Source organism: Pithys albifrons, chromosome Z (genome assembly GCF_047495875.1).
Source record: "Pithys albifrons albifrons isolate INPA30051 chromosome Z, PitAlb_v1, whole genome shotgun sequence".
Lineage (NCBI taxonomy): Eukaryota > Metazoa > Chordata > Aves > Passeriformes > Thamnophilidae > Pithys > Pithys albifrons.
The window spans coordinates 29,465,510-29,491,366 of NC_092497.1; the positions used below are offsets into that span (position 1 = coordinate 29,465,510).

The following is a 25,857-nucleotide window of genomic DNA, read 5'->3' on the forward strand; positions in this document are numbered from 1 at the left end:
CTAAAGCTGGGTAGTGTGTTTGTGTCACTACTACATAGCTGATTTTTGTAAACTTTCATTGCAGTGGAAGACATGACTCACTGAAAGGGTGTTAGTGCTTGTCTTCATCTAGCTGTGTCAGATTGGAATAACAGTGAAAGTGCTGCTGCATAAATACAGATTTCTGTGTGACTGAGTCAATTTAATTCAGTATACTAAGAAATCAGGACATCCCAGCTATGATTTTTTGTGGACTTTTGAATATTAAAATGGTTTTATATTAATCTTTGTTACTATAAGTAATATTTGAAAACAAATTACAAAGCATATCTGATCTTAGTTCTTGCAGTGCTTCTGCTCTCCATTTTGCTGGTGCTGTGCCTCCTGGTGACTCATTGTCTAGTTGTTTTGAATCATAAGGCATACAGAAATAACGAGTGACTAATCTTTGGCAGCAGAATTCAACACATTCCTTATGTCTGTTATCTTCCTGTTCATTTTCACTTCTCTTGTTGTTTTGGATTGTCATTGATAATGTTTTTTTTTGTTTTTTATCTCAAATTGATATCAAAGCCTTTTGCTACAGCCTTTCCAACACTCTCCTTCTCCATCAGGTAACAGTGAAGGAACCTCAGAAACCTGATGATTCTGCTGCAGTTGTTTCACTCACTGTGAGTCGAAGTCAGGGAGGACAAGGAGCAGTTAAAGTGCTGTGGATTCTCGAGGAAGCAGCCAGACATGATCTGACCCCTCTAAATGGTACCCTCCATTTCAATGAGGTATTTCTGATATTGCTATAAACTATTTACTATTAGATTTACAAGTTATTTCTTCTACTTGTTGTTATGTGTTTATAGAAGTAGAGGGCTACTAAGTATTATACACTAAAAAAGGTCAGTTAGAACTGGTGATGTTAGCAGTATTTAGTGTTTTTTCAAGCAGTAAAGGAAAGCTGACACGCTCTTTGTAGGGCAGCATAATGTAAGCATTAGGAAGGTAGGTTCTTCAACCCTCAATTTTTTTACAATTAAGAAAGAGGAATCAAAATGTACTGAATGTGAATAATGATTACAGAAACATTGCACTACAGTGTCATGGAATCGAAAAGGAAAATTTCTGTTGAAAGGGTGAGAAGGATAAATGAAGGCTCAAGAACTGCAGATGAAATAAAAAATCAAACTAAAGCAAAAATCACTTGAGTAACTTTCAGACTGGACAGTGGTATTTTATTTTGTATTTCATGGCAGGTTAAAACTCTGTGGTGGGAACCAAAATATCGGATACTGATGCTGCCTTAATTCTGATCTTTTGCTGTCTACTCAAAATATTTAATGAAGAAAGGTGTTTTAACAAACCGTAGTCTATTCTCTCTGTACAAGTCTGCTCAGCAGTAAATAAACAGGCATGCTGGTAATTTTAGTTTTAATCAGCTGGATAGACAATTTTTGTAAGACCACCAGTATCTGGCACAGTTTTGTTATCATTCTGCTATCCTTCCTGTAATGGTAGGCTTTGACAGTGTTTTTTCATCTTGAAGTTTTAAATGTGCATAAGTGTAAGAATACAATTACGTATATGTAGTATACTAAAGTTACACAATATGTATGCCACTTCCAACAACAAAAATGTGGATTAGACAGAAATTTTCTGTGACCTAATATATCTAATCTTAATAATGTGTTAATCCTTAGAATGTTCATGTGCTCTTGAATATCCACTTTCTGAAGGAAAAGATTTTGTGTAAAGTTTCCTCTGAGTTCACAGCCAGTATATGAATACAATTTCAAAGTACTTTCAAGTGCATTGAGTTGAAAATAGCTAGGATATTTTTAAGGTGGCACATAATGTTTGAGAGACAATTTTTATTATTTATTAATCTGTGAGAAAACATTTCAGCCAGATCAGAAATTTAATATTTAAAAAATATTAGAGAATATGTCGAGCATTCTTCACACTTGATATGTTAAAAAAAATACTGTATTTTGTTTAGTTTCATTTAATATATATGGGTACCTTCTGGTGTTTACATGATGCAGACTGAATCCCAGAAGCTGATTGTTTTGCATGCGATACAAGATGGTCTGCTGGAGGGGAATGAAACATTTACCATTCAGCTAGTCTCTACTGGTGATGCAGAGATATCCCCTGTAAATGGTAAACAATTAATTCATTCTATTTGGAGATATTTCATATGAGAACTCTTCTAAGTCTGTTCATATTATTTTAGTCTGCAGTACTTAGGTGTTTTGTTTGCAGCTAGCTAGTTTTGAAAGTTAGTCCTTCTCCCTATGTTGTTTCCTTGTCAGAAGAAATCAAAGGGAATTACATGGTCCCTCTGGCTTAATCATTAATGACACAAAATTTACAAAAGTTAGCTCACTGGTTAGTTTTTATTTATCAAGAAAAACTTTGTTCTCTTCATAGGTGTTGCAACCATCATTATTGTGGGAGATGAAGGAGCTTCTGGGATGGTTGGGATAGCCCATTCCTCCAGGGATATTCTAATTGGAGAACCTTCAGGAAATTATAATGGAACTGCTCTTATCAGGTAGGTACATCTCTCATTTTTCCAAGGAAGGACAGCAACTCAAATTCCAAAGCTATGAGACTCCATATTTGGGAAGAATTTATTGAATGCTGCATTTCATTATCAATTCTATCATCAGAACTATTTTTAAAATTAGATAGTTGGTTTTAAAGAAGGGCAGAATATACTATGTATTTGTCTTTTCAGTGTTACTGAGGAGGTCCAAATATTCCTCTCTGTCTTTAAATTATTTACAACATTGATTTATTAGAGGAAAGAGGATCCTAATAAAAAGAAATGGGCAAGGGAATCGGTGACATTTCAAGGTGTTTTGTACCTTCAAGAATTCAATTCAGGATTTGTGCCTGAATAGTATTTCAGTACATTGCTACGGTGTCTAGCATAAACAATGTGGGAACTGGGGGTTTGGTGGAAACAAAATGCAATTGTTTCATTGTCAACTGAAAACAAGTTGAAGAAATTAAGATGTTGCCATACCTTCTAAGAGCATTGTTAAAAAGGATTATGACACTTTCCATTGGTGAACCAGCAAATATACCGTGACTTAGTTCACCAAGTCTAATGTAGGGTTTTAGACAAACAACAGGCTGAACATTTCTCAGATCTCACTGAGGTATTTTAGCGTTCTTCTGTCTTTGAAACCAAATTGCCTCTGGGCATTAACCTAAAGCCCAATTTCCCTTCTGTTTTGCATATCGTGTATTTGGAAAAGCAGAATGGAGCCAAGAGAAACCTGTTTTGAGACTTTGTCTTTGGGCTATACATGCAAAGAAACTTGAAAGATCTCTTGGTAAAATTACAGCTCAAGATGCCTCCTCACACAGGGAAATAAAAGAGAACTTCCAAAGTGTTATTGCCTAAAGAGGGAATTCTAGTCATCTAGTCATCATCAAGTACATTAAAACTCAAGCTTCATATTACTAATAACATTAACATTACACTCATGCACAACATAAGATGTACTCTCTATGGATTGGATATTATATGCTAAAGGTAAAAATAAAATCTGTATTTGTGTTCCTACCTACAGCCTGATACGTGGCCCGGGGATTTTTGGGGAGATCATTATATATTGGAATATAACACCTCCTCATCACACAGAATTTGCTGAGCTATCAGGGACCTTGACCATGCGAGATAGGCAGTCTGCAGCTGTTGTTCTAATACAGGTATATGAGACATGTGACACCAGTAGCTATTTCAAGTACTTCCTTTTATTTCCTTAGGAGCTTGGTTAGAAATTTGTTATACTTCTATCTCTGGAAATAGTTTGAATCCTTTTAGCTTTTGTTGGTGCTTCTCCCTAGGCTGTAGATGACAACTGTCCTGAGGAGAAGCATTACTACCAGTTTCAACTAGCCAGAATCAGTGGTGGAGGACTCATAAATGAATCTAGCAGCACAGCAAATATTACCATGGCCGCCAGTGATTATCCATATGGAGAGTTTGCATTTTCCCAGGAACTGTTGCAAACAACAGAAGAAGAAAAATGGGTATTAGATTAAAATTCCTTCTTATGTAAAATTAGGGGTAGGTATATATATTGTTGCTAGAATTGTGCTCTGCTTTAGAAAGAAAATAAATCAGTCTCCAGAATGACTATCTGAGAATTTTGGAGTACTCTGAGAAGGAAGGCTTTCTGATAAGGTTCACGTACTCTGTACTTAATAGATCAAATTATTGTTACCTGACAGAACCATTGGAAAGGTCCCTTTAGAAAAGCTTCATAAAGGCAACTGTAACAGAAAACAAAGCCATCTTTTAAAGACAATGTCCTCTTTCCCTCAGGTTAACATCACTGTTGTGCGTTCCAGGGGATCCTATGGCAAAGTACGTCTTTGCTTTCAGATAATAAGTGGAACAGCAGAAGAGGGAATGGATTTCACTCCTACAGAAAGGGAAATGGTATTTGAACCACAGGAGGAGAGTAAAGTGGTTTTGATTGAAATTCATGATGATGATTTTCCTGAAGGTCCTGAAGACTTTTCAGTTATGATTATTGAAGTGGAACTCCAAGGAAGGTAAAGATAAAATTCCCCGTTGATTGGTTACAAGCAGAAGAAAAAAGTATATTTGGATTCTGAGCTATGCGCAAAGAGTAATTTCCGGATTTCATCTATTTTACTGTAAATCTTTATAATATAGCTATAATTGTAATCATAATAGAAATTGAATGTATGGGCAACACAATTATTTTATAGTGTAAAGACATTGCTTATTAAGATTTATTAAAGCTAAAAGTCCACAGATTACATGCAAGTTGTCAAGTTGCAAGAAATTAAAATAAGGTAAAATGAGAAAGAACAAATTAAAGATATGCATTTCTGTGTATAAACAACTATTTTTGCATACATAATAATATGAAAAAATGTGAATAAAATGTCTTCAGTAATAACAACCATCAGAAATTAAAAGTATTTGCGGCAATTGACAAATTGTCTTACACACACTTTAAAACTTTCACAAGAATTTTTAAATGTATTTTTATGCAATTTTCTCTTTTATGTTCTTGCAAGTGGATTTGATTTTATTGTAAAAGAAAATGGTATACAAGTGGATCAACCTCCAATAATAGGAAATATCTCCACAGTCTGGGTCACTATTGCAAAAAGCGATAATGCTGAAGGCATCATAGAATTTGATCCACATTATGTCCTTCTAGAGGGTAAGTTTACTTTAAGCTTTCACTGTGGTCAAAAATATAGAGCTATGACATAAATTTTGAAATTAATATCTGTTTCTCAATCCTTTTTGTAGTGGAAGAGGATGTTGGGTTACTCATGATTCCTGTGCTGAGAAACCGTGGAACTTATGGCAATGTCACAGCTGATTTTCTTTCTCGAAGTATTTCTGCACTTCCTGATGGTGTTGACTATATCATCCATAATAATTCTGTCATTTTTTATCATGGACAGAACCACTCTTTTATTTATATCTCTATTATAAATGATGAAGAAAGGTAATTCAATTTTCAGACATTTATTCACCAATTTACTTCTGATAAATCCTTTCTTAGCATGTACAGTATGCCTGTGTGTAGAACTGTGTGAGCTGAATTGGAAAACAAATTTCTGCAGTGCTAAAAAGATCACCTAAATTCAAAGGGGAAAAAAAGATGTTATAGTGTCATAGTTTCTGTTAAATATTATGCAATCAAATAGAGGGTTTAATTAGATTATTAGAAATTTTGAGTGTCAGCAGTACTGCTGTGAAGAATAAAATACTTTTCCATGTTTTTGTCTAACTTAACACTAATAGAGAATAGAACATTATTTTTATTTTGGATGTCACTATTCTGTGCAAATAGGAAGAATCTTCTACATTATGCCTACACAGATGATTTCTATATTACTTTAAACAGATTCAGTGGGGTGCATGACAAAATTGCTAAATACAGTGTTAGTTTGGGGTTTTTTTCTCTCAGATGTCTCAGAATCTCTTTTTTTTTTCCTTTTTTCATGCAGTGAATTTGCAGAGCAGTTTGAAATCCAGCTGACAGGAGCCACTGGTGGAGCAGTCCTGGGGCTTCACCTGGTGAGCCAGGTCACCATTGCGAAAAATGACTCCCCCCAGGGTGTGGTTCGGTTTCTCAACCAAAGCCGAGTTATTCTTCCCAACCCTGATGCACCCACAACAGTGTCCCTGGTGCTGGAAAGAGTGGGAAGGTTGCTGGGGGAGACACAGGTGAGACATGGATGTCAAAGACTGATTGTTTTCCAGTGACTAGGTGAAAAAGCTTCTACATCTTCCTTCAAGAGCTTCCTTAATGACTGATTTCTAATAGCATAATTACGGCTTTTTGTTACACATGAATTACATATTATTGCAATGAAACACAAAATGTTGTTACCCTTTTAAACTCCTCTTTCTCTTCCTGTTTTCTTTTATTATAGTCTTCTTTGCACTATTCAGAACTAGCTCCTAATCCCATCAAAAATAGTTAACTTCATGCACTACCACTAATTTAATTTAATTTGAGAAATTGCTTACTATGAGTTTTCTAGATTTTCTTTTTTTTTACTCTATACAGACTGACCACTGACAAAGTGAAAGTATAAATATTCGGCAAGGCAGGCCTTTCAAATTCTATGCAAACTACTGGAAAATATGCATTAAAAGCCATGAGCTTCTTCTTTCCCCATATAAAAATTATATTGGTCGTCTTCTACTTTTTCTGGAAATCATTAGAGAAAAGTGGAGATCAATTAAATTTCAAATCGCTGAATACAGAGTAGGAAATTTTGGAAGTGTTGTAGCATTTAATAAAGTGGAAGAAATATGAAGCATGGTCTGAAGTATTAAAAACTTTTATTGCAGAAATTGTCATTTTCAGTCTTGAAATCACACTTCACAGGGAAGGGTTTTGATCATGAGTACTCATGTGGGGAGTTTTGCAAAACAAATCATGAAGTGGAGAAAAATTGAAACTAACTTGTATGATTACTGTTACATGCTAAGGAAATCGTAGGGTTTTTTCTATTACTAGTATTTAGAATCTAATAAACCAGCATTGTAACTAACTAATGCTCCGAAATTTCCATTTGTAAGTTGTAATGTTCATTTTTCCAAAGATGTCTGTATTTTGACCCATAGAAGTAATTATGACAATTTTGTGTTCTGTATTAACAGTGAAGATTTAAACATAGCTAATTAGCAGATATAAGTACTTGCGGTATTTTGTCATTTCTTCTCTTGGGATGCTATTGTATTATATTACCCCTCTAAGTCTAAAACCTATCTCTTATACAGATTAACTGGGACATCTTGGGACCCAATTCAGAAGAGGTTTTGGCTCCCCTGAATAGTGACGTTGGTGACCCTGTGAATGGATCATTCTATTTTGAAGAGGGAGAGGGAGGTCTGAGAACTATTAATCTACATATCTACCCTCATGAAGAAATTGAGGTTCAGGAGACCTTCATTATTAGACTGAGCCTTATAAAAGGTGAAACAGAAATAGATTCTAAGGCAAACAGCATTACACTAACAGTAAGTCATTATTGCTTTTCTTTCTTCAGAGGTTTCTGTTGGTATTCATATTTATCCTGCAAAGCTTTTACAAATTAATCATAGTGGTTATATAGTTTGTCATTTGGCTTTTTTGTACTTTGTACTATGAAAGGAAAGGGCAAAGGATATATATATCATTAAAAAAATGGTTTAAAATCCCTCACCTGACTCTCTTATTTGCAGTTTTCTGTGGTTTTCTTTGCAAAGAGTAAGGTTTTTAGGCTCTCATTTGTACATGTCAGTTTGTTTGTTATCCCTCTTGACATCTTCTTCAGAGGCAAGGAGAAAATCTGACTTTTCACAGTGCAAGAGAAATACAAAACTTTGTGAGAGAAGGGAGAGAGAGTTGTCAGACAAATTACTGCTTCAGGGATACTGTTACTAAGGAAATACTTATAAGGCTGCTATAAGAAGACCTCAAAAAATCTTTCTTGAAGATTGTATTCTTATTTTATTATCTGGTCTGTAAGGTGTTGATGGAATTAGCTCCTATTTTCACAGACCCTCAGTAAGTCAATTCACCACAAATTCTTGTTTCAGGTAGTGGTTCACACAGGTGGATATGGATGAGCTTTCTCCCATAGTCTAGGTTTTCAAACTGATAGTGTTAGGTTATGTACACTAGTTCAAGGTACCTGAGCGTTTCCTGCTCTAATAGCAAAATCCTGAGGTGTGGGATTTGAAATAAAACTCTGTTATTTTCTTCCTTAGGCAGGGGGACTGAAAACTGAAAAGGAGACATTCAGAACTTTCTCTTCTGTCTCTTAGAACCAGCAGATATGTGCCCTGGTGACTTTTAGGAATGGAAATCTTAGTAGTTTGAACAAAGATACAACATAAACTGCATTTCTAATTTTTTTATACTTTTTTACTTATTTACAGATAGAGAAGTTTGGTGATCCCAATGGAATAGTGCAGTTTTGTCCTGAATCATTAACTGAGAGTAACTATACAGAACCCTCAGGAGACGAAGGGCCACAAAGTATTACACTGTTTGTCAAACGAATCCAAGGCACTCTGGGAAACATAACGGTATTGTCACTCTTTTCCAGTATAATCTGAAATCATCCTCAGTGTCAGTGTATGAAAAAATACCTTATTCTGTGCCTATTGCTTGTTTTTACAATTAATTTTTGAAGTGTTGCCTTTTATACTGAATTTAGCAGAGGCTTAGTCCCAGTACTTTTAGTTTGGAGGGTCAGAGTTGGTCTCTCCTGGCCAGGGGAAATAAAAGAAAAACAGTACTGCAGTGCTGCTCTTGCTTTCTCTCTCCCTGTCTCCCTTTGCTTTTGATGGGAGAACAGAAGAGACCATACTCTCATAGTGAGCTTTCTTTGAGATTATCACAATTTACATTTTTTTAGCCAGAATCAGACTTCTTTGAACCATCATTCACATTACTTTTTACCTAAAATTGTTCAGAAGTCGATGTTTTAACAGGAACTCATTTAATTAAAAAATAAATTAATTAATGAATAGATGCATCTGATGTGTTTAATGAGAGTTTTTCATCCCTTTCTCATGTAAGGAATCTTGGAAATAGCAAAATTGACAAGGATATTTTGGTGTAAAAAGAGAAATACCTTTTTTAAAATGTTCAGAGATTCCATATAGTTTTACATAAATCTTCTGAAGGTAAACAAATCTTTATATTCATAGTACTGTTACTGGAATAGCACACCCTTTTGTAAGATCATATTTGTGCTTCCTTTCACCCATTTAAAAGAAGTCAGTTCCATATCCTGTCTGGACTGAATCCTGAATATGCAACTTTCTGACTTTGGAAGTAATATTGCTTCCCTTTGTTTTATGCATTTTCTAAACTCATTTCAGGTTTACTGGGAAATACGCAGTGAATCTGACATCACAGGTGACTTTCTTAAGACAGAGGGATCTGTTGTCATTGCTGACCAGCAGAGTACAGCTGAAATAATTATCTACCTGTTACCTGACGACATTCCTGAATTGGATGAAAACTATGTGGTGCAGCTGATTTCAGTGGAAGGTGGAGCAGATTTAGACCAAGAGAAAAGTATTTCAAAGATCACAGTGTTTGCAAATGATGACCCTTACGGAGTGTTTGCCCTGTACTCTGATCAGCAGTCAGTATTAGTTGAGAAGAACCTGGATCGGTATGTTCAGATCAATGTGACTCGGCATGCTGGGACATTTGGAGAAGTGCTGGCTGAGTACTGTGTCATGTCTCATCATGAGGAACCACTAACTGAACCTGAGAAGGAGGTGGGATTCCTCACAATAAAAGATGGTGCCACCTTTGGAGTTAAAAGAGTGCCAATAAGCAACCAGGTGCGTATTACTCTTTTAGCTGCTATGTTATCTATTGTTTTCATTTGCTTCATCACAGTACAAATAAGATGTGAAACTTTCACTAATATCCACTGTGAAGAAGCAGAAAAGACTGTTTTAGTGTTACAAATTTCCTGTTTATCAAGTAGAAATGGCTTCAGGTAACACATTCTCTGATAATAATTGCATGTGCCTAAATATTTAGTGTCTCCTTCCAGCATTGTTTTGTGTGACTCTCAGTTCAATGTCCTGTTATTACATGTGTACATATATTTTCTTAAGTTTCCCTTTTGGGTTGTAAATGGTTGTCTGTTATTCCTGACTCACAGAGCAGCAAATAAATGTACCTGGAGTTCTCGGTGTTTCCTGCCTTGTTTGTTATTATTGCAGTCTTAGATCCACATTTGCATACTCGTACATCCATTTTACATACTTTTAAAGGGTTAAAATCAGGCTAAGGCCCACTGTGTTAGACACAATTTATTAAAATGACAATTGCTCTACAAACTCACATTTCAGCAAACTGCTGGCAGATCACCTTCACAATGTTGATGGTTTAACTGTATTTCTTTTGAGAAACACAATCAACAGAGCACTTGTCTTGAGAACACTGCTTTTTTAATGAAAATAGAACAAAATCTGCACATTGTCCTGTTATGTAATTATTTGAACTGTTGTGGTGGAATTAAATGTCTTTCTTTATAATGAAATTTTCTCTCTCAAAGGTATTTCTTCTACTGGGCTTGAATTTTACTCTGGAACTGACTAATGTAAACCTGGTTAGGGAAAGTGCCAAGGATGTGCCTAAAATATTAGAAAAAGCAAAGTCTGCTATGCTGCTTATTCCTGAAGAAGCTGCCAATTCACAGGTCAGTAGCTTATCTGCAGTGTAGTGTTTCTACCACAGAGGAAAGGTACAGTTCATGGAAAAGATAAGTGGTATAAGAGTTCAGTTGGCTATGTGAAGTTTTCATCATTGTAACCAACATAAAGACTGACAAGATTTTTCCAGTTAGTACTTGTACTATATGTTACCCTTTCTTCTGTTACAAATTCTTACCGAAATGTTTTAACACAGTTGGAAAAGGTGTCTTCATCTATGAAATGTAAATATTATGGTTAATTTATACTTTTATTTACATGAAAGGGAAGTTCTGACACTTAAGAAAATAAGTAAATCTGAACAATCTAATTTCTTTAAAAACAGCAGCCCCAAAGTTGGTAACAGCATGTATGCAGTATTAAGTGCAAAAGATGTGGAGTCTATGTTGTGTTTTAATGGAGAAATCTGTAAATTTCACTAATCACTGAGTGATCTATTTTCCATTTTTCTATTCTCTGTGGCAGTGAGAGAAGGTAATTTGTCTCATTCTGATGTGGTATATGTGCTACAGTTCCCTTTTTGTATGTAAAATAAAGGCAATTTCATGCTGAGTTTTTAACTTTCAAATTTTATTGAAGTTTTATTTAATTATTTTAATTATCTTGAAACACTGTTCTGGCTTTTATTTGCAATCAAACTTATTTCAAATTTTCTTTCTGTAAGCACTGATTACAAAAAGACTGTCATATACTATATACTCTATGCTAACATATATCATTGCTTTTATAATGTGCAAATTATCCATTCAGTCCTATTTGCTGCTCAGAGAAAAATATATCAGAGTACCAAGAATAATTTTGTGAACAATGTTATGTCTCAACAACTTACTTTTGACTGGATACACAATTAATAACTTATTTTAGGCCTAAGTCTGTCTGTCTGTCTGTAGTACTACAGCTATTACCTGTGAGAACTGAAGGCAGATTGATTTGGTTTTTTTCTAAACATCAGATGCAGAATGCTGTATCCACTGTTTTCAGTACTGCAATATCAGTCATACTCATTCCTTTTCCCTGCAATACAATTCTCAAAAATCTAAACTTTTGAAGTATTATTAAAGATCTGTGAAGGAAATATAGATGCATATACACACACATGCATAACTATATGTACATACATATATCTATAGGTATGCATCCTTATTATGAAATACCCATTTTACAAAATACAGTATGTTTGTACATATATTATGGCCTCATTCAGTTTTCTGACAAAATCTACTATGTTTCCACAGGTTGGATTTGAATCTGTGATATTACAACTTACAAACATTGCATCAGGGACAGGCCATGCTGTCATAGCCAGAAAAGGAGTTTATGGCTCTGTAATAGTTAGCTGGATTTCAGGATACCCACCAGACCTAGTCACTGACTCTGCTCAGCTAGGCAATATTACTCCTCCGTTTGGTGAGTACTTGTCGCAATAGAAGCTGTGTACAACTACAAGTACAACAGCTGTGACAGTTACATAGGTGGTGATATTGCCTTTTAGTTATTTGTACCTCTATGTGTGTTTCCTTTATTTATGAAGGATCATTAAAATCAAATTTTGTTATCCAATTTTTATCTGTTAGAGATGTTATTATTTTATGAGCCAACAAAGAACTAATTTTCATAAATACAGTGCTATGCCCCTGAAAGAAAGCTTTATATAGCAAAGACACTTAGGAAGATTCCTTCACCCTCAGTGAAGTGGAATTCTGCCTAAAATCCCTGTCTCAGTACATTCACAGGTAAAAAGAGAATTCCAGTTTAATGATTTGATTAGAATATGGTACTAATCACACCAAAGTTGTGGGTTTGATTCCTGTAGGGGCCATTCACTTAAGAACTGGACTTGATGATCCTTGGGGACTCCTTCCAACTCAGGATATTCTGTGATTCTTCTCCTTTCAGGTACTGTTGTATTTTCCTCCGGGGAGAAGAGTAAAGTGATTTCATTTCAGGCTACTCCAAGCCTAAATAAGTGTGAGTCATTTGCCATCACTTTAACAGCTGTGCACAGCAATGTATCTGGTGGGGCCCGCCTTAGGTAAGGATATTACTTACACTTTTGAGTTGCCAGATGCTGTAAAATTTAGGACCAGTATAGAGGCATATAGCTCATATGAATCCCTGTTAAATCATAGGCAGATTCCAAACTGTAGTGCCTTCTCTGATGAGTTTGTATGTCTTGTGTCAGGTGTAAACAGGTGTCAATACTGCAGGTGTGACCTGACCAGAACTGAGGCTTTCCTTCAATTCCAGTCTGTTTCCTGTCATTGGGATCCAAGGTGTCTAGAATGTTCCTAGAACCAAGATCAACTGTTTTAACCAGGAAGCTGAAGAATCATGTAAACTTTGACAGTTTCCAGTGTCCCTAAAATTCCATACTTAAAAGATCTTTGATACAAACATTATTTTAAATAAATAAAATGAAACAAGAAATGCTGTAGAAATGCCTACTTTCTCTAACCTCCCCTTTTAATTCTTAAAACCAAAACCGTTACATTCACTGTAGTTTTTCATCTCAGTTAAGCTGCTGCCTGTTCTTCAAACTATTTTCATTCTACTTTATACATTGATACCTAAAAGTAGTATCAAAAGAATGGACATAGAGTGACACTGTGTAAGGAGAAGGGTATTTGTTTCACCATGATACATGTACACTGGCAAATCTGAAGGAAGTACAAAGTGAACCATTTTGCTAAATTCCTCAAACTGAGCCCCCTTCTCTTGGGCTGTATGGACGGGCATCCTCAGAGCACATGTTCACTATGCCAGTCAAAAAAAAAATGTAGAATGATGATCTTTTCTAGAAAACTTAAGACTACATCCCACAGGAGGTAAAGCTGGCATTTACTTTTGAATTTTTTTTGGCTCCCTCAGTGGTGGTAGGATCCTATTTGTTAGCCAAAGTCATTCAGTGTAATTGTAGTGTCATTTGGTAACCTCTGGCACTGAATAATGGATAGTTCTAGAGATAAGTGTATTACCTAAGATTTAGCAAAGTATAAGTCTAATATTTTCTAATAAAAGGGGATATATTTAATATGAGTAAAGTGAAGTTTAACTTGATAACAAGGCTTGGATCTGGAAAATATTACTGTGAGTAATGTTGTGAAGGGTGGCAGTATTTCAAAGCCCTGCTTTACATTTTAAAATAACTTCCCATCTTTCTCTGGCTTGCTGGCTATAACTGTAGATCTGTTAGCATCTCTCTACTCCACAGCTTTCCCTTGGCACAGGAAGTTTGTTTGGTGTTTAAAACCAGTATTACTTACAGTGGTTGTATTGCGTTCCTGCATTGTGTCCACAACACGAAGACATACTTTCCTTTGTCTCTCCATACTTTATTTGTCATTTACTCAGTATCCTGTGCTGATATAAGATGCATTAACCCTGTGGAGGGCTTTTCAATTCAATAATTGGAAAAGCAATTTTAAGGGACTGTCTTTATGTCTTGCTTTGAATGGTTGCTATTGCTTTTCTCTACTGTTTCACATTTTCTAATCACCTTTCTTACAGCCAACATTTGTTGCTCACTGAAAATTATTCTGCTTGATTTTTTTACTTTTCATTATTCGTATTTCCTCTCTCAGCTTTGATATCTTTTCTGTTTCAGATCAGGATTTACAACAGCTGAAATTGAGCCAATGGGGATCTTCCAGTTTGATCTTAATTCAAGATCTGTTTCAGTTGAAGAAGATGTACAAACCATCACACTGCATGTCCAAAGATTGTTTGGTTTTCAGAGTAATCTCACTAAATTGACATATGAGACCATTCCGGGAAGTGCCAAACCACAAGAGGACTTTATACCTATCTACAATGGAGAACTTATGTTTCTGCATTTTCAGACAAGTGCTGTGATAGAAATATCAATAATTGATGACACTGTGTCTGAAATACAAGAATTTTTTTTTGTAAATTTGACTTCTGTGGAAATTCTGGATGTTCAACCTATGAGCCTTGCCTGGAGTCCACGTTTGAATCCAGCTTTCAGTGTTGCAACCGTCAATATTCTGGCTAATGATATTCTTCATGGAATACTAAGTTTGGGGCCCCAGTTTGTTTATGTTGAAGAAGATGCAAACAACAATACCTTCAACACAGCAATGCTTCAAATTAGAAGGACCAAAGGGTTTACTGGTGATATTAAAGTAACTGTTAAAACCTTTGGGGGAATGAGTGCACAGAGTGGGGTAGATTTGTATCCTTTTGGAAATGTTCAGGGAAAATCAAACTTTACATGGGCAATGGAAGGAGAAGATTTTGAAGAACAGTCAATCTCTCTGATTTTGTTGGATGGAGAAAGAGAAAGCAAGGTGTCCATAAAAATTTTTGATGATGATGAGCCTGAAGGACGGGAATTGTTTTATGTTTTCCTCTCAAATCCAGAATATGGTGCTCAGATTGTGGAAGGGAAGGATGAACATGGATTTGCTTCTTTTTCAACAGTAATTATTGCAGGTAATATTATTTTCCCCAGAAAATGAATATATATATTTGAATTAAATCACACTCAACTATTTTTGTAGCAATTTTCATGTAGAATTTGTAATTCTATATGGCAATAAGCAGGATACTCTATTTCCAAATCTTAAGTTTCCAGATCAGAGGAAGCATCTTATGCACTAAGTCCACTGTGCATCCCTTAGCAATGTAGCTCAAAATATAGATGCTGTTTATCTCTGTTCTTGTCCTATTTCACTTCATGACAGAAGAAACCTGAGCTTAAGTGTTTACCTTGCAGATGTAGAAGCATTTGCAGGCTCATTTTTCTTTGCCTTTTATCTTGTGCCAACCTTTCCACTGCAACCTGAGGTTCCCATCTCAAAAGATCCAAGAATTCCAAATTCAGAGAACAAGTGGGGTACTTTATGAAACAGACCTGTGGCTAAGAGAAGTGCCACCAATTCATTTTGGTCTGAATGTGAAAGTGTCCAATAAGGTTGCAGAGATGCTGAGCTTCCATTGTTCCTTCTCATTTCTCAAGCAGGCATTCAGGAATGCTTGGGGCTTTTCCTTTTCCTAACTTAGTCTAGAAAATATGATTTTGTGAATGAAAATATCATGGAGCATTTGAATACAGGAAGACTGAGTTCCTACTGAGACAATAAGATTATGTAAAACAGGAGAGACCTGAAAATTTAGTAATTCATTATTTAAATAATGCATTATAACAGCAGTCCTTGATGGGAGACAGTGTAAGTTGACATGAGATTTAGAATGGATATAAGGAAACATTTTTTTTATTGAGGACAGAGAGGCAGTGGCACAGATTGCCTGGGGAGGTTGCATGGTGTCTCTCCATCCCTAGAATAATTCAAGTCCCAGCTAGACAAATCCCTGAGCCATCTGGTCTAGTTTCAGTACTGACTAAGCTTTCAGAATAATATTGGACTAGAGGGCCCTTTTAATTTGAATTATACTGGCATTCTGTCAGATGTATTTCATATACTTTGTACTTTGTATTTCACTTTTGCAATGTATGAGGGTTGCACAAAGCATAAAACCCGGCTTCTGCTTTTGTTCTTTGATACTATGCAGTTCATATCTGCAGTGTGGTCATCCTTTCCTGAGGATGAAGGACAGCAATAGGCCTACAAGAGTTTTCTTTCACTCACTGTGCTCCTTTGAAAATGTGATGTCAGAACTCCAATTTCTTTTAGCTTTCAGATATCTCTCAGGCTTACAAAATTTAACTGCAATATAGATTAAGTTTTAGAAACAAGTTGGGAATTGGAACCATTTAGGCTAATCAAGAAGGTAAGGTCCAGTATTCACTGGGAGTTTTGGGTAATTAGATTGGCTTAAGAATTCAATATGTGTATTGAGAACCAGGATTAAACCATGCTGCCAGAGGAGTGTATGAAGAAGCCAAGACCATATGCAAAAGCAGACTGTAGGAAACAGGTGTTCTGTTCATGTGCATTGTTTCTAGAATTTACCACAGAAGTAACCAGTTGCCTGTGTGTGCAAGTTAACCAAAGAAATAGGTGTATAGGCACAGGTTGGAGTTTGAGCTTGTATTGAATCTCACGTGCTCCAGAGTTAGACTCTCAGCACAAAGTGCACATAAAGATCATGAGACCACACATTAAGGACAAGGGTCAAAACACATACCTGCATTTAAATGTGCAGATAAATACCACGGGTCAAATGTTCGTGCATACAAATAAGCAAACATATGATTTCTGTTCATCTTATGTATATTGATGTCTAGAAAGCACTGGGGCGGAATTAGATTGCCTTTTCAATTGCAGAGTAAAGCCATCACTACCTGCAAGGAGTCCTTTAGAAGCGAGATTTAATGGGACGCTGTAAAGACATTATTTCCCCCTCATTAGCACCATGTATTTTTATTTCCGCTGCTATGTTGCTGAAGTTATTTACGTTCCCCTGAGAAAAAAATGCAGTGTTTTACAGCTCCCTAGTTCCACACATTGAATTAAAGATGCAAGACAAAGGCTGATGTAACGATCTGGGAAAATTAGTGGGTTCAAGAACCTTATGGGTAGGGTGAGTAAGAAAGCTTAAGTTATGTTGCTGGAAGCCCATCTTTATCCCATTATCTACTCCTTCAGTGCTATCTAGGCATACATTAGGGCACATTTCTGTTCAGAAAGAATATGTTTTAAGGGTTATTATAAACAAAAAATAATATGGATGAAGTGATATCCCAGAAGGGTCATATAAGCATTGACATTGAACTATTGTACCACCTAGTCTCTCAAAGCCAAAGGACTCACAATTCAGTCAGTTTGTTGAATGTTGCTGAAAATACAAGCTTATCTGCAAAAATAATGCCAGGACTCCCCGAAGGAATTTACTTTCAAAAATACTTATTTACTGATTAAAATAAAATTTGGAAATGCCAACATTTGAAATTCTAAATAATTATGGGATGTAAGTTAAGAATAGAAATATTTAGAGACATTTTCTTGAGGTGTTCCCAATTACCACTTTTCAGCATTCTTTTAATACCTAATGATTTGAGGGGTTTTATCAGTTACTCAGATTAAAATTATAATTTATTTTCAACTTAACCTTCTTGCTTATTACTTTCATGGGCTGTTTCCTACATAGGAAGTGATCTCCAGAATGGCATTTTGGGATTCATTCCAGAAGTACAAAGTGGTTTGGTACTTGATGAAGATTCAGAAAACAGAGAGGTGCTGCTGACAGTCTCACGGCAACCAAACAGGTGCTGGCAACAGCTGATTCCAGTGCTCTTCCAAATTTTCTAATAGGCTGTGTTGAATCACAGAGGCTGCTGTTAGTAGTAAACATTTTCATCACAGAGTTTTATAATGAGTCTTTGCCTTTGGGCTCCTTTAATAACCTCCAGAATTTGGCAAGTGGGCATTTAAGTTGTGAATGTAATTAGGTCTGTCTCTGTGTTGGTATAAAGCAGAAACAGGAAAAAAACCCAAAAGCTTTCAAATTTACACCGTAAGGCAGCAAGTGTGAAGGTTTTGCTTAAGATATTTACACTGCTGAAGGTGTAACTTCAGTTCTCATCTTCCTGTGTAATATAAGTAGCTGTGAATACTAAATGGAGCAATTAAGAAGTTACATGTCAGTTTGCTTATGTCTTCACTCACACAGATACTATACTAAAGCCTTTTTTCTAATTTATATATTTATGTAGTGCATTTGTGTGGACTTTAAACAAATATGCTCAAGTACTCTAAGTTCCTTAAAGTTACATGAAAGACAAATTCTGCTTGGCTTTCCAGGCAAAAGGTTACTGTAGCATCAAGGAAAGTCCTTGGGAACATGCCCTTTCTTCCAAGCACCAGGGTCTCTTATTCAGACAATCACATGTTCTCTGAAACAAAAATTGAGAAGAATCTAGGGGCCCATAATTGCTTGATTTTATTAATCTGTTACTTTTTTAATAATCTGGATAGATTTTAGAGGAAAGAATTTAAATAAAAAGACCTGGCTTTTTCATTTGTAAGGCCGTTTATTTCCTAATGATAAGTTTTGAATAATTACAAAAAATATATGCTACCTCTGTGGTTCATGTTTCCTAGAGCAGCAGTGCTCTCCTTCAGTACATAAATATTTCTTTGTTTTGCTTATAGGGCTTTTGAAGATGTGAAGATCTTCTGGCGTGTGACCTTTAATAAAACAGCTGTTGTCCTTCTGAAGGATGGTGTGAACTTAGAGAATGAACTTATATCTGTGCTAGGAGCTACAACGTGCATGGCAGGTCAAACAATGTGCAACATCTCCATTGAAATAAAGCCTGATCATGTAAGTAATTACTGCTCATGTATGTACAACACTGACATTGAATTACAATTTATCAACACTTCTCTGATTCAGAGGATCTGATGTTTAGTTTGAAGGCAGTAACTTGACAGCTGCTTAGTTTCTCTGCAACATGTTTATTTATAGGTTTGTACTGCTTCCATTGTGACTGGTAGAAAGTTTAGGACGTGAATATTTACTTTGAAAAGTAAATTACGGATCTCACATTTTTATAAAACAATAAAAAAAAAGAATTTCAGTTGTTTCAGTAACATGCTTATTTATATACTGGACTCCTTCACACAGTAGGTTTTTTGTCTATGAAAGCACTTTTTAGGGTGGTTTATGGAAGTCATATTCTATAATTATCTCATTCCACAAAGAAAGCTTTTATTCCAATTTGTGTGTAATTTTACATGCCTAAATCTAACTCAGTGGTCTCTGAAAGCTCTACTCATAAAACTGCATAAAAATCTCTTGAGTGTCTAAAAATCTGTTGCTGTGTACATCAACCTTGTGAACAGTGAAGTTCAGTTCTGAAGCCATTATCCACTAAATGGTGTTTGTCAGTAAGGTATGCCTAAGCCTGAGAGCCTTGTTAGTCCCATCTGGCACTCTAAAATATAGACATGATTGAATTAAACACAAAGCAGAGCATTCAGCAATTTTTATTGAAAAGGGAAGGAAAAAATATTTTTGAGTGAATACCTAGTGCTTAGAGTAATCCTTTAAGAAAGGAAAGATTAGTGTTTGCCATTCTTTCAAAAGCTGGAGAATTTTAAACTTTCTTAGAAATTACCTTAGCAGCCAGGCTGGTGGCAAAACTGAGGTCTAGGCAGTGGAAGAGAACTACATGAGAAAGTTTCCATGTTTTTTCTGACTGTATTCTAGAAAATACTGCAAGATGTTGGCTGTGGGAAACAGGGATTTCCCACAAGGAAATAGGATGCATTCTCTTAGGTCAGTAAGAGGGCCATTTTCCTTATTCATCTTACAATGTTATCTTTATGATACATAGCCAGTGAATAAAATATATGGAGCAGAGGCACAGGCTGTTTTGCTGACTAAACTGGGACTTTGAACCTGTTTAGTCCAAAGGAGTAGTATCACTGTTTAATGACAGCAGTGCAGCAGCTGCAGATATATGCAGTTGTGCCACATAAAGCATAAGCCTGTGCCATTCTAGCAAGTGCTAATGGAAGGCTAAAGCATTCCAGTAAAATTGTGTCTGTCATAATTTCATTTAGAGAATTACTTAACAATTTAATTGAAAATATATGCTATTTATCCCTCCAAATATTTCCCAATTCTTCCAGTAATTTTTTCTTGAGTTAGCTTATTAAGTAGTATTAAATACATTACAAAATTATGAAACAATGAGTACACTAAATGACTCTTTCACATTTTTGCATGACACATTCTGGTTTTTCTAAGCTTTTACCTAGTTATCTGTACTGACTTCATTAGCCTAAATCCTAGAATTAAAGTGGGATTTCCAAAAATTCAGTGCTGAAACAGAAAGCTATGTTTGCTAAAAAGAATTCGTCTTCAGTGATCATCTTTTTTTGTAATGCTGTTTTCTTGTAAAGAAACTACTATTTTTTTTTTAAGTTTGCTACTGGACAAGTGCATGCAATAGGTACAAATATCTTTCCAATGATTTTTGAAATCTTAGTAATCAGATGTCTATTTTGAAAAGCTACATTTATATTGTAGGTACAAAATCAAAGATGAGGCAGAAAATTGTATTGTAAACTTAATACTACCACTTTATTTTCAATAAGGAACCAAAATTCTATAGCCCGTATTTTCAGAATGACAAATTTCTCTATATTTGAACCCTCACAGAAGTCTATCAAATAGTATTCTCTGGCCTTTGATATTTTAGATAAATTCATCTAAGTTGCAAATCTACTGATATTTTCTTGTGAAAATGTGCATAAACATGTTAGTGTTTAAACACTAAGATTGTATATAAAATGCTTTTCAGAATTTTAACTAAGTTCAGTACTTGAATACAGTCAAGTTAGATAATTGTAGTTTCAAAACCGCATATTTACTTCTTTGCAGTTTTTCCACAGGTGAGTAGGTGTGTACATGCCTGTTTCTGAGGCAAAAAGGAAGTGAAAGAGCAAATTCTTCACAAGTCGTACATCTATGTAAATTAACAGTCTGGGCGAGGGAGCTCTTGGAGAGTTTACTGTCATGTATGGCAAATTTACAGCCACAATACCTGTTCTATATAAATAGCTACTTTTAATGCAGTAAGTTCCATGTGAAAATCTGGGATTTAATTATTGTAATTGACAGAATGGTGCTTGTTGGAATATTGTTTTTAGGATATACTTGATTATACTTCCTGCACATTTCAGGAAGCATGCTTGTACTGAGTGTTAGTACAAATAATCCATTGTGCATGCACAATATATACATTTCTTTAAGGCCGATAGTAATTAGTAGGTCTTACAATGATATGAAAGTCATCTTTCACTTACAGGTACCTGAATTTGAAACTTATATTTTTGTTGAGCTGTATGCTGTAAGCGCAGGAGCTGCTTTGAACAGCAGTGCCAGATATGCTTTTATAACAGTCCTGGAAAGTGATGCTCCTCATGGTCTAGTGTATTTTGCTGTGGGATCTCGTTTTGCTGTGGCTCATAAGAAGACAACTTTAATCAGCCTGCAAGTTCTTAGAGATTCTAGTACATCAGTAACCACAATGGTTAGCTACAGCATGCAGGTAAGACTTATTATTATTTAAATGCTTTTTATAATTTTTTCTGCACTTTAGGAAAGCAAACTTTCAGCTCTTCAGGGAGATAGGCAGTGGAATCCCCTGTCCTTGAAGGCAAGGGAGTGGAACAGATCTGTCAGATCTTTAAGGGAGTCTTCTGTAGAATGCAAGGCTCAGCAATCCCCAGGAGCAAGAAATTAGGCAGTGAAGAGAAAGATGCAAATGCACAGTTTTAGCAAGGACAGGGGACCAAGGAAGAGTATAGAAATGAACTTTGGTTGTGTAGGGATGGGGTAAGGAAGTCCAAGGTGAAGGTGGAACTGAACCTTCCCTTTTGTAGTAGTTAATCCAACATCAGGGCACAGGCTGCAAGAGGGATTCTTCCAAGTTTTCCATCTCACTAGAGTACTAGGCCTGATTTGCTTTGAATATATGTGATTTTAGGTCTAAAAGCGTTATTTTGGGGGTGGGTAATTATGTACTCACCCTTTATATTAAAAACTTCTGCATGCTGTTGTTATATTGCAAGCATATCTCTTTTAACCACTTGGGTTTGCATGGTGTTTCCATGCATTTATCGTGCAGTAACCGGCCTTTTAGTTAGATTGCATGTAACAAATCTTCACATTTATTCCAGCTAAAAATGGACCATAATTTAGCTGTTAAATAGAGAAGAAATTGTTACTGTCCAGTGTATATTTAAGCTAAAATGTATGGGGTAATACCTTATCCTTCTTTAATTTTTATGTAACAACCCTTCTTTGAACATACTTAGGTTTTGAGGGTGCATGGCCAAGAACTGAAGTATTGGTATTATTGGTACCTTTAAAATAAGAGACCACAGCAGACAGGAAGGTTGTAACTGGAAACTGATTTTTATCTCATCCCTACAAAAGTTTCTTCGACCTTTGCTACTTCTTTCATTATCATTTATTTCCGTTTCCTAATTCTCTGTGAAAAAGGATAAACAAAAGGGAACTTCTTACTGGAATTTTCACAGCTGATGCGATTGTGTCTACAGCAATTTTGAACAGATATGTACTGCACTGATTTACAAGCTTCTCCAGTGAACTCAGAAAATGGTTGATTTTTTTCATAAATAAACTCTCCTAGCTAAATGTTTTCAAAAGGGGTCTAGTATTTCACAAATAAAAATCCTAAGTTTTCAGTAGGAGACCTTTGCTGCACAGAATTAAATTAATAGATAATTTAAAAAAAATCATACAGTTGAATAATATCCCAGAAAGTTAGTTTCCACATAAGGAAAGTTTATTATATTACCAGACATAATGTCAAGATTATGGCAACTGTCAAAAAGAAAAAGAATGTGAAGAATGAACCAGTATCTGCAAACCTCATGGAAGATAAAAATAGTGCTACTTCACAGGGAAATGAGTCTGTGCAGCACTCCTAGATAAATCCTTGTATCTGCATAGCGTGTGTATTCTATGGTGTTTGCTTTGCTTTGAACTAAATGGATTGTTTGTCTTTCAGGTATATATACCAGGACAGAAAATATCAATTGATAATAGTTTGGACAGAGATTTCCAAAACCTTTGTTTTGCTTTTGTTAGTTTTTTATGTATTTTTGATGCTTGTCTCTACCCTAAACTAAAGAGATTTATGGTGCAATCATAATCTTACAACTACCCTTCTGGAATTCAGAAATGTGCTATCATTTCTGTAGTATTTATTCACACAGAAAAGTTTTGTGGGTTTTGTTCTGAAAAAGAAAGAGAGCAGTGCTGAGTACTATTGGCAATGTATATAATTCTTTCCCTGGGTTTGATGGATTGCTAATTCAGGGAGATAATTCATTTAATGTAATATTTGTGTAATCCGTTGCTGCATTTTGATAGAGGACTTCTTTTTTACCCTTTTAAAGTACATGTATTCTACAGCAGCTGGTTTTGAACAATTACATATATCTTAATGTTTCCTAAAACTCTTTTGGTTTATTTTAAGGAGCTAAAGAAACCTGAACCTATTGGTCGGACCTTCATATCTCCAGCTGTGGCAGGACAAGATTTTACCAGATCTGAAGGTTTATTGACTTTTGAACATGGACAGAGAAGTGCATTCCTAGATGTGACCCTGACTCCAAAGACAGAATCTTTAAACCCATTTCCTAAACGTTTCCAGGTTGTACTTTCCAATCCCACAGGTGGTGCCAGGGTAGATGACCTGTACAGTATTTCTAACGTCACCATTGTCTCAGATTTGGATTCCTTGCCAGTTTGGGGGCTGATTGATCAACTGCATCAGCCTCTTGATGACACCATTTTACACAGAATCCTTCAGAATCTGAATGTCAAAGTGGCTACAGAAACTACAGAAGAGCAACTTACTGCTGTAGTGCATATAATAGATAAGGTAAGCACATCCTTCTTTTTCTTGAATAACCAATGACTTTAATAAGAGTATGATAACCCATAGGCCTGTGATAAAATCGGGGCAGATCACATCTACAGCAGTGACTCAGGGGCACAGACTGTAAAAGTAAAAGTAGAAATTGTGAAGTCCCTCAACCAAGGAAGGAGTTTCTCTGGTGCTTAGGATGATGGCAAGAAAATCAGAAATCAAATAAGTTGAGCAGGGTGACTAGTATTGTGTACATACCTATAGTTCTACATTTTCTATTGTGCAAAATTTTCCCTTTGGTTTCATAGAGCTTATATTTTCTTGACTTCCAGACCACATCTTTGTTGCTTTTAGTCCTGGCACAAGTCCTGCTCATATCTTTACAGCTGATGTCAACACACAAGCAAATCCTACAACAATCAGCTGGAGTCTGCTGTATTCTTAACCAGGCACCAGTCTTTATTCCTGCAGCAGCTTTGGGAATTGGGTTGCCAGGGTAGCTGAGCACTTAAGCTTTGCACTGAGTTCTGTGAAAACTATGGACTAGTTTCGTGGCTTTCTGTCTCTTATGGACTCATATTTAGCACAGGAGCTGGAAAGTGTCTAAATACCTAGACATAAAGTATTATAACAATATTAATTCATTTATGATTTTTGCAACACAGAAAATAATGTAAAAAATTCTCAGGACTCAGCAATCTTTGGTTTGTGAAAGAATGAAAAATGCCACATCCTTTCTTTAATAATAAAATTCCTAGTAAGCGTATCTTTATGGAGTCTTGACGGGTTGTGTCTTATGCCTTGGTAGCAGTGATCAGAATGTGGGAAAAATATACTGAACTTTCAGAATGAATATTGGAATCACAATGAGGATGCCACTAAACCATTCAGTGTGAGGAAATGTTACAAACAGACTCTTTTGCACTAAATGATTTCTTCTCTTCTCACTAGGTTACAGGTGTAGGTGAAAAACAGTTACTCACAAGTAAAAGCAGAAGTCTTTTCTATGAGATACTCTGTGCTCTGGCTAGCCCAAAACGTGAGGACACAAGGGGGTATAGCCTGCTTGCTGAGGTGACTGAGAAGTTTACATTTTCTCTGTTGACTGGGATAAAGTGTGGATCAGCAGGAGAAAGGTTAGTAAACTTGAATTTGTTTTGGAAATACATGGCAACTTGCCTGTATTGAAAATTTAAATTACATTTTCAGAGAAGGAACTTATCTACCATCAAATATGTTGCCTATATGAAAAAGTCTTCTCTGGGGACACCCCTTTGTCGTGGGGGAGAGGCTTGCGTGCCCTCATGAGGTTGTGTGCTATGCTAGCGGTGGTTTGTGCCTCTGGCAGGATCTCACATGCCAGACAGGTCTCAGTTGAAGGGTCAGACAAAGTGTGTCCATGGTCAGGATGGGCTCGCCAGCCCTCTGGCAACCATCTCAGGAGAAGGACAACTCCAACTCCAAACCCAGGCACATGGAGCTCTCTTAGTCCTGTAAGGCCATCTATCTAAGAGAAGGATACTCTAACCAAACCTACATCCTGAGGTATTCGCTGTCACTGTCCAAGCTTGCTCAGCCCTGTCAGATGAACCTCAGGAGTAAAGGGTGGGGCCAGTTCTGTGCACGCTGTGCCTCACCTAAAAAAATCCATTGCTCAGGCCCAAAGGGATCACCTACATTGCAAAGCCCTGTAGCGACCCATGAGGGTCAAAATGGCAGGTGATAGGAAGCGCTGGAAGCTGCAGACCCAACCCTGCATGCAGGTGGTTCAGGACATTGGTCGCTCAAGACT

General features: G+C 36.1%; 1 protein-coding gene across 1 annotated transcript in view; it reads left to right on the top strand.

Moving 5' to 3' along the window:
• Positions 1-25,857, top strand: part of ADGRV1 (adhesion G protein-coupled receptor V1) — a 273,128-nt gene that overhangs the window by 99,726 nt on the left and 147,545 nt on the right. Inside the window, exons 60-80 of the mRNA XM_071580491.1 lie at positions 594-758; positions 2,016-2,133; positions 2,404-2,527; positions 3,558-3,696; positions 3,835-4,020; positions 4,316-4,548; positions 5,044-5,192; positions 5,285-5,486; positions 5,992-6,211; positions 7,277-7,516; positions 8,420-8,569; positions 9,371-9,844; positions 10,570-10,713; positions 11,962-12,133; positions 12,623-12,758; positions 14,331-15,178; positions 17,798-17,915; positions 18,802-18,973; positions 21,468-21,710; positions 23,670-24,077; positions 25,017-25,201. Of these exons, the coding sequence (XP_071436592.1) occupies positions 594-758; positions 2,016-2,133; positions 2,404-2,527; positions 3,558-3,696; positions 3,835-4,020; positions 4,316-4,548; positions 5,044-5,192; positions 5,285-5,486; positions 5,992-6,211; positions 7,277-7,516; positions 8,420-8,569; positions 9,371-9,844; positions 10,570-10,713; positions 11,962-12,133; positions 12,623-12,758; positions 14,331-15,178; positions 17,798-17,915; positions 18,802-18,973; positions 21,468-21,710; positions 23,670-24,077; positions 25,017-25,201 (4,826 nt within the window). The remainder of the gene's footprint in view (positions 1-593; positions 759-2,015; positions 2,134-2,403; positions 2,528-3,557; positions 3,697-3,834; positions 4,021-4,315; positions 4,549-5,043; positions 5,193-5,284; positions 5,487-5,991; positions 6,212-7,276; positions 7,517-8,419; positions 8,570-9,370; positions 9,845-10,569; positions 10,714-11,961; positions 12,134-12,622; positions 12,759-14,330; positions 15,179-17,797; positions 17,916-18,801; positions 18,974-21,467; positions 21,711-23,669; positions 24,078-25,016; positions 25,202-25,857) is intronic.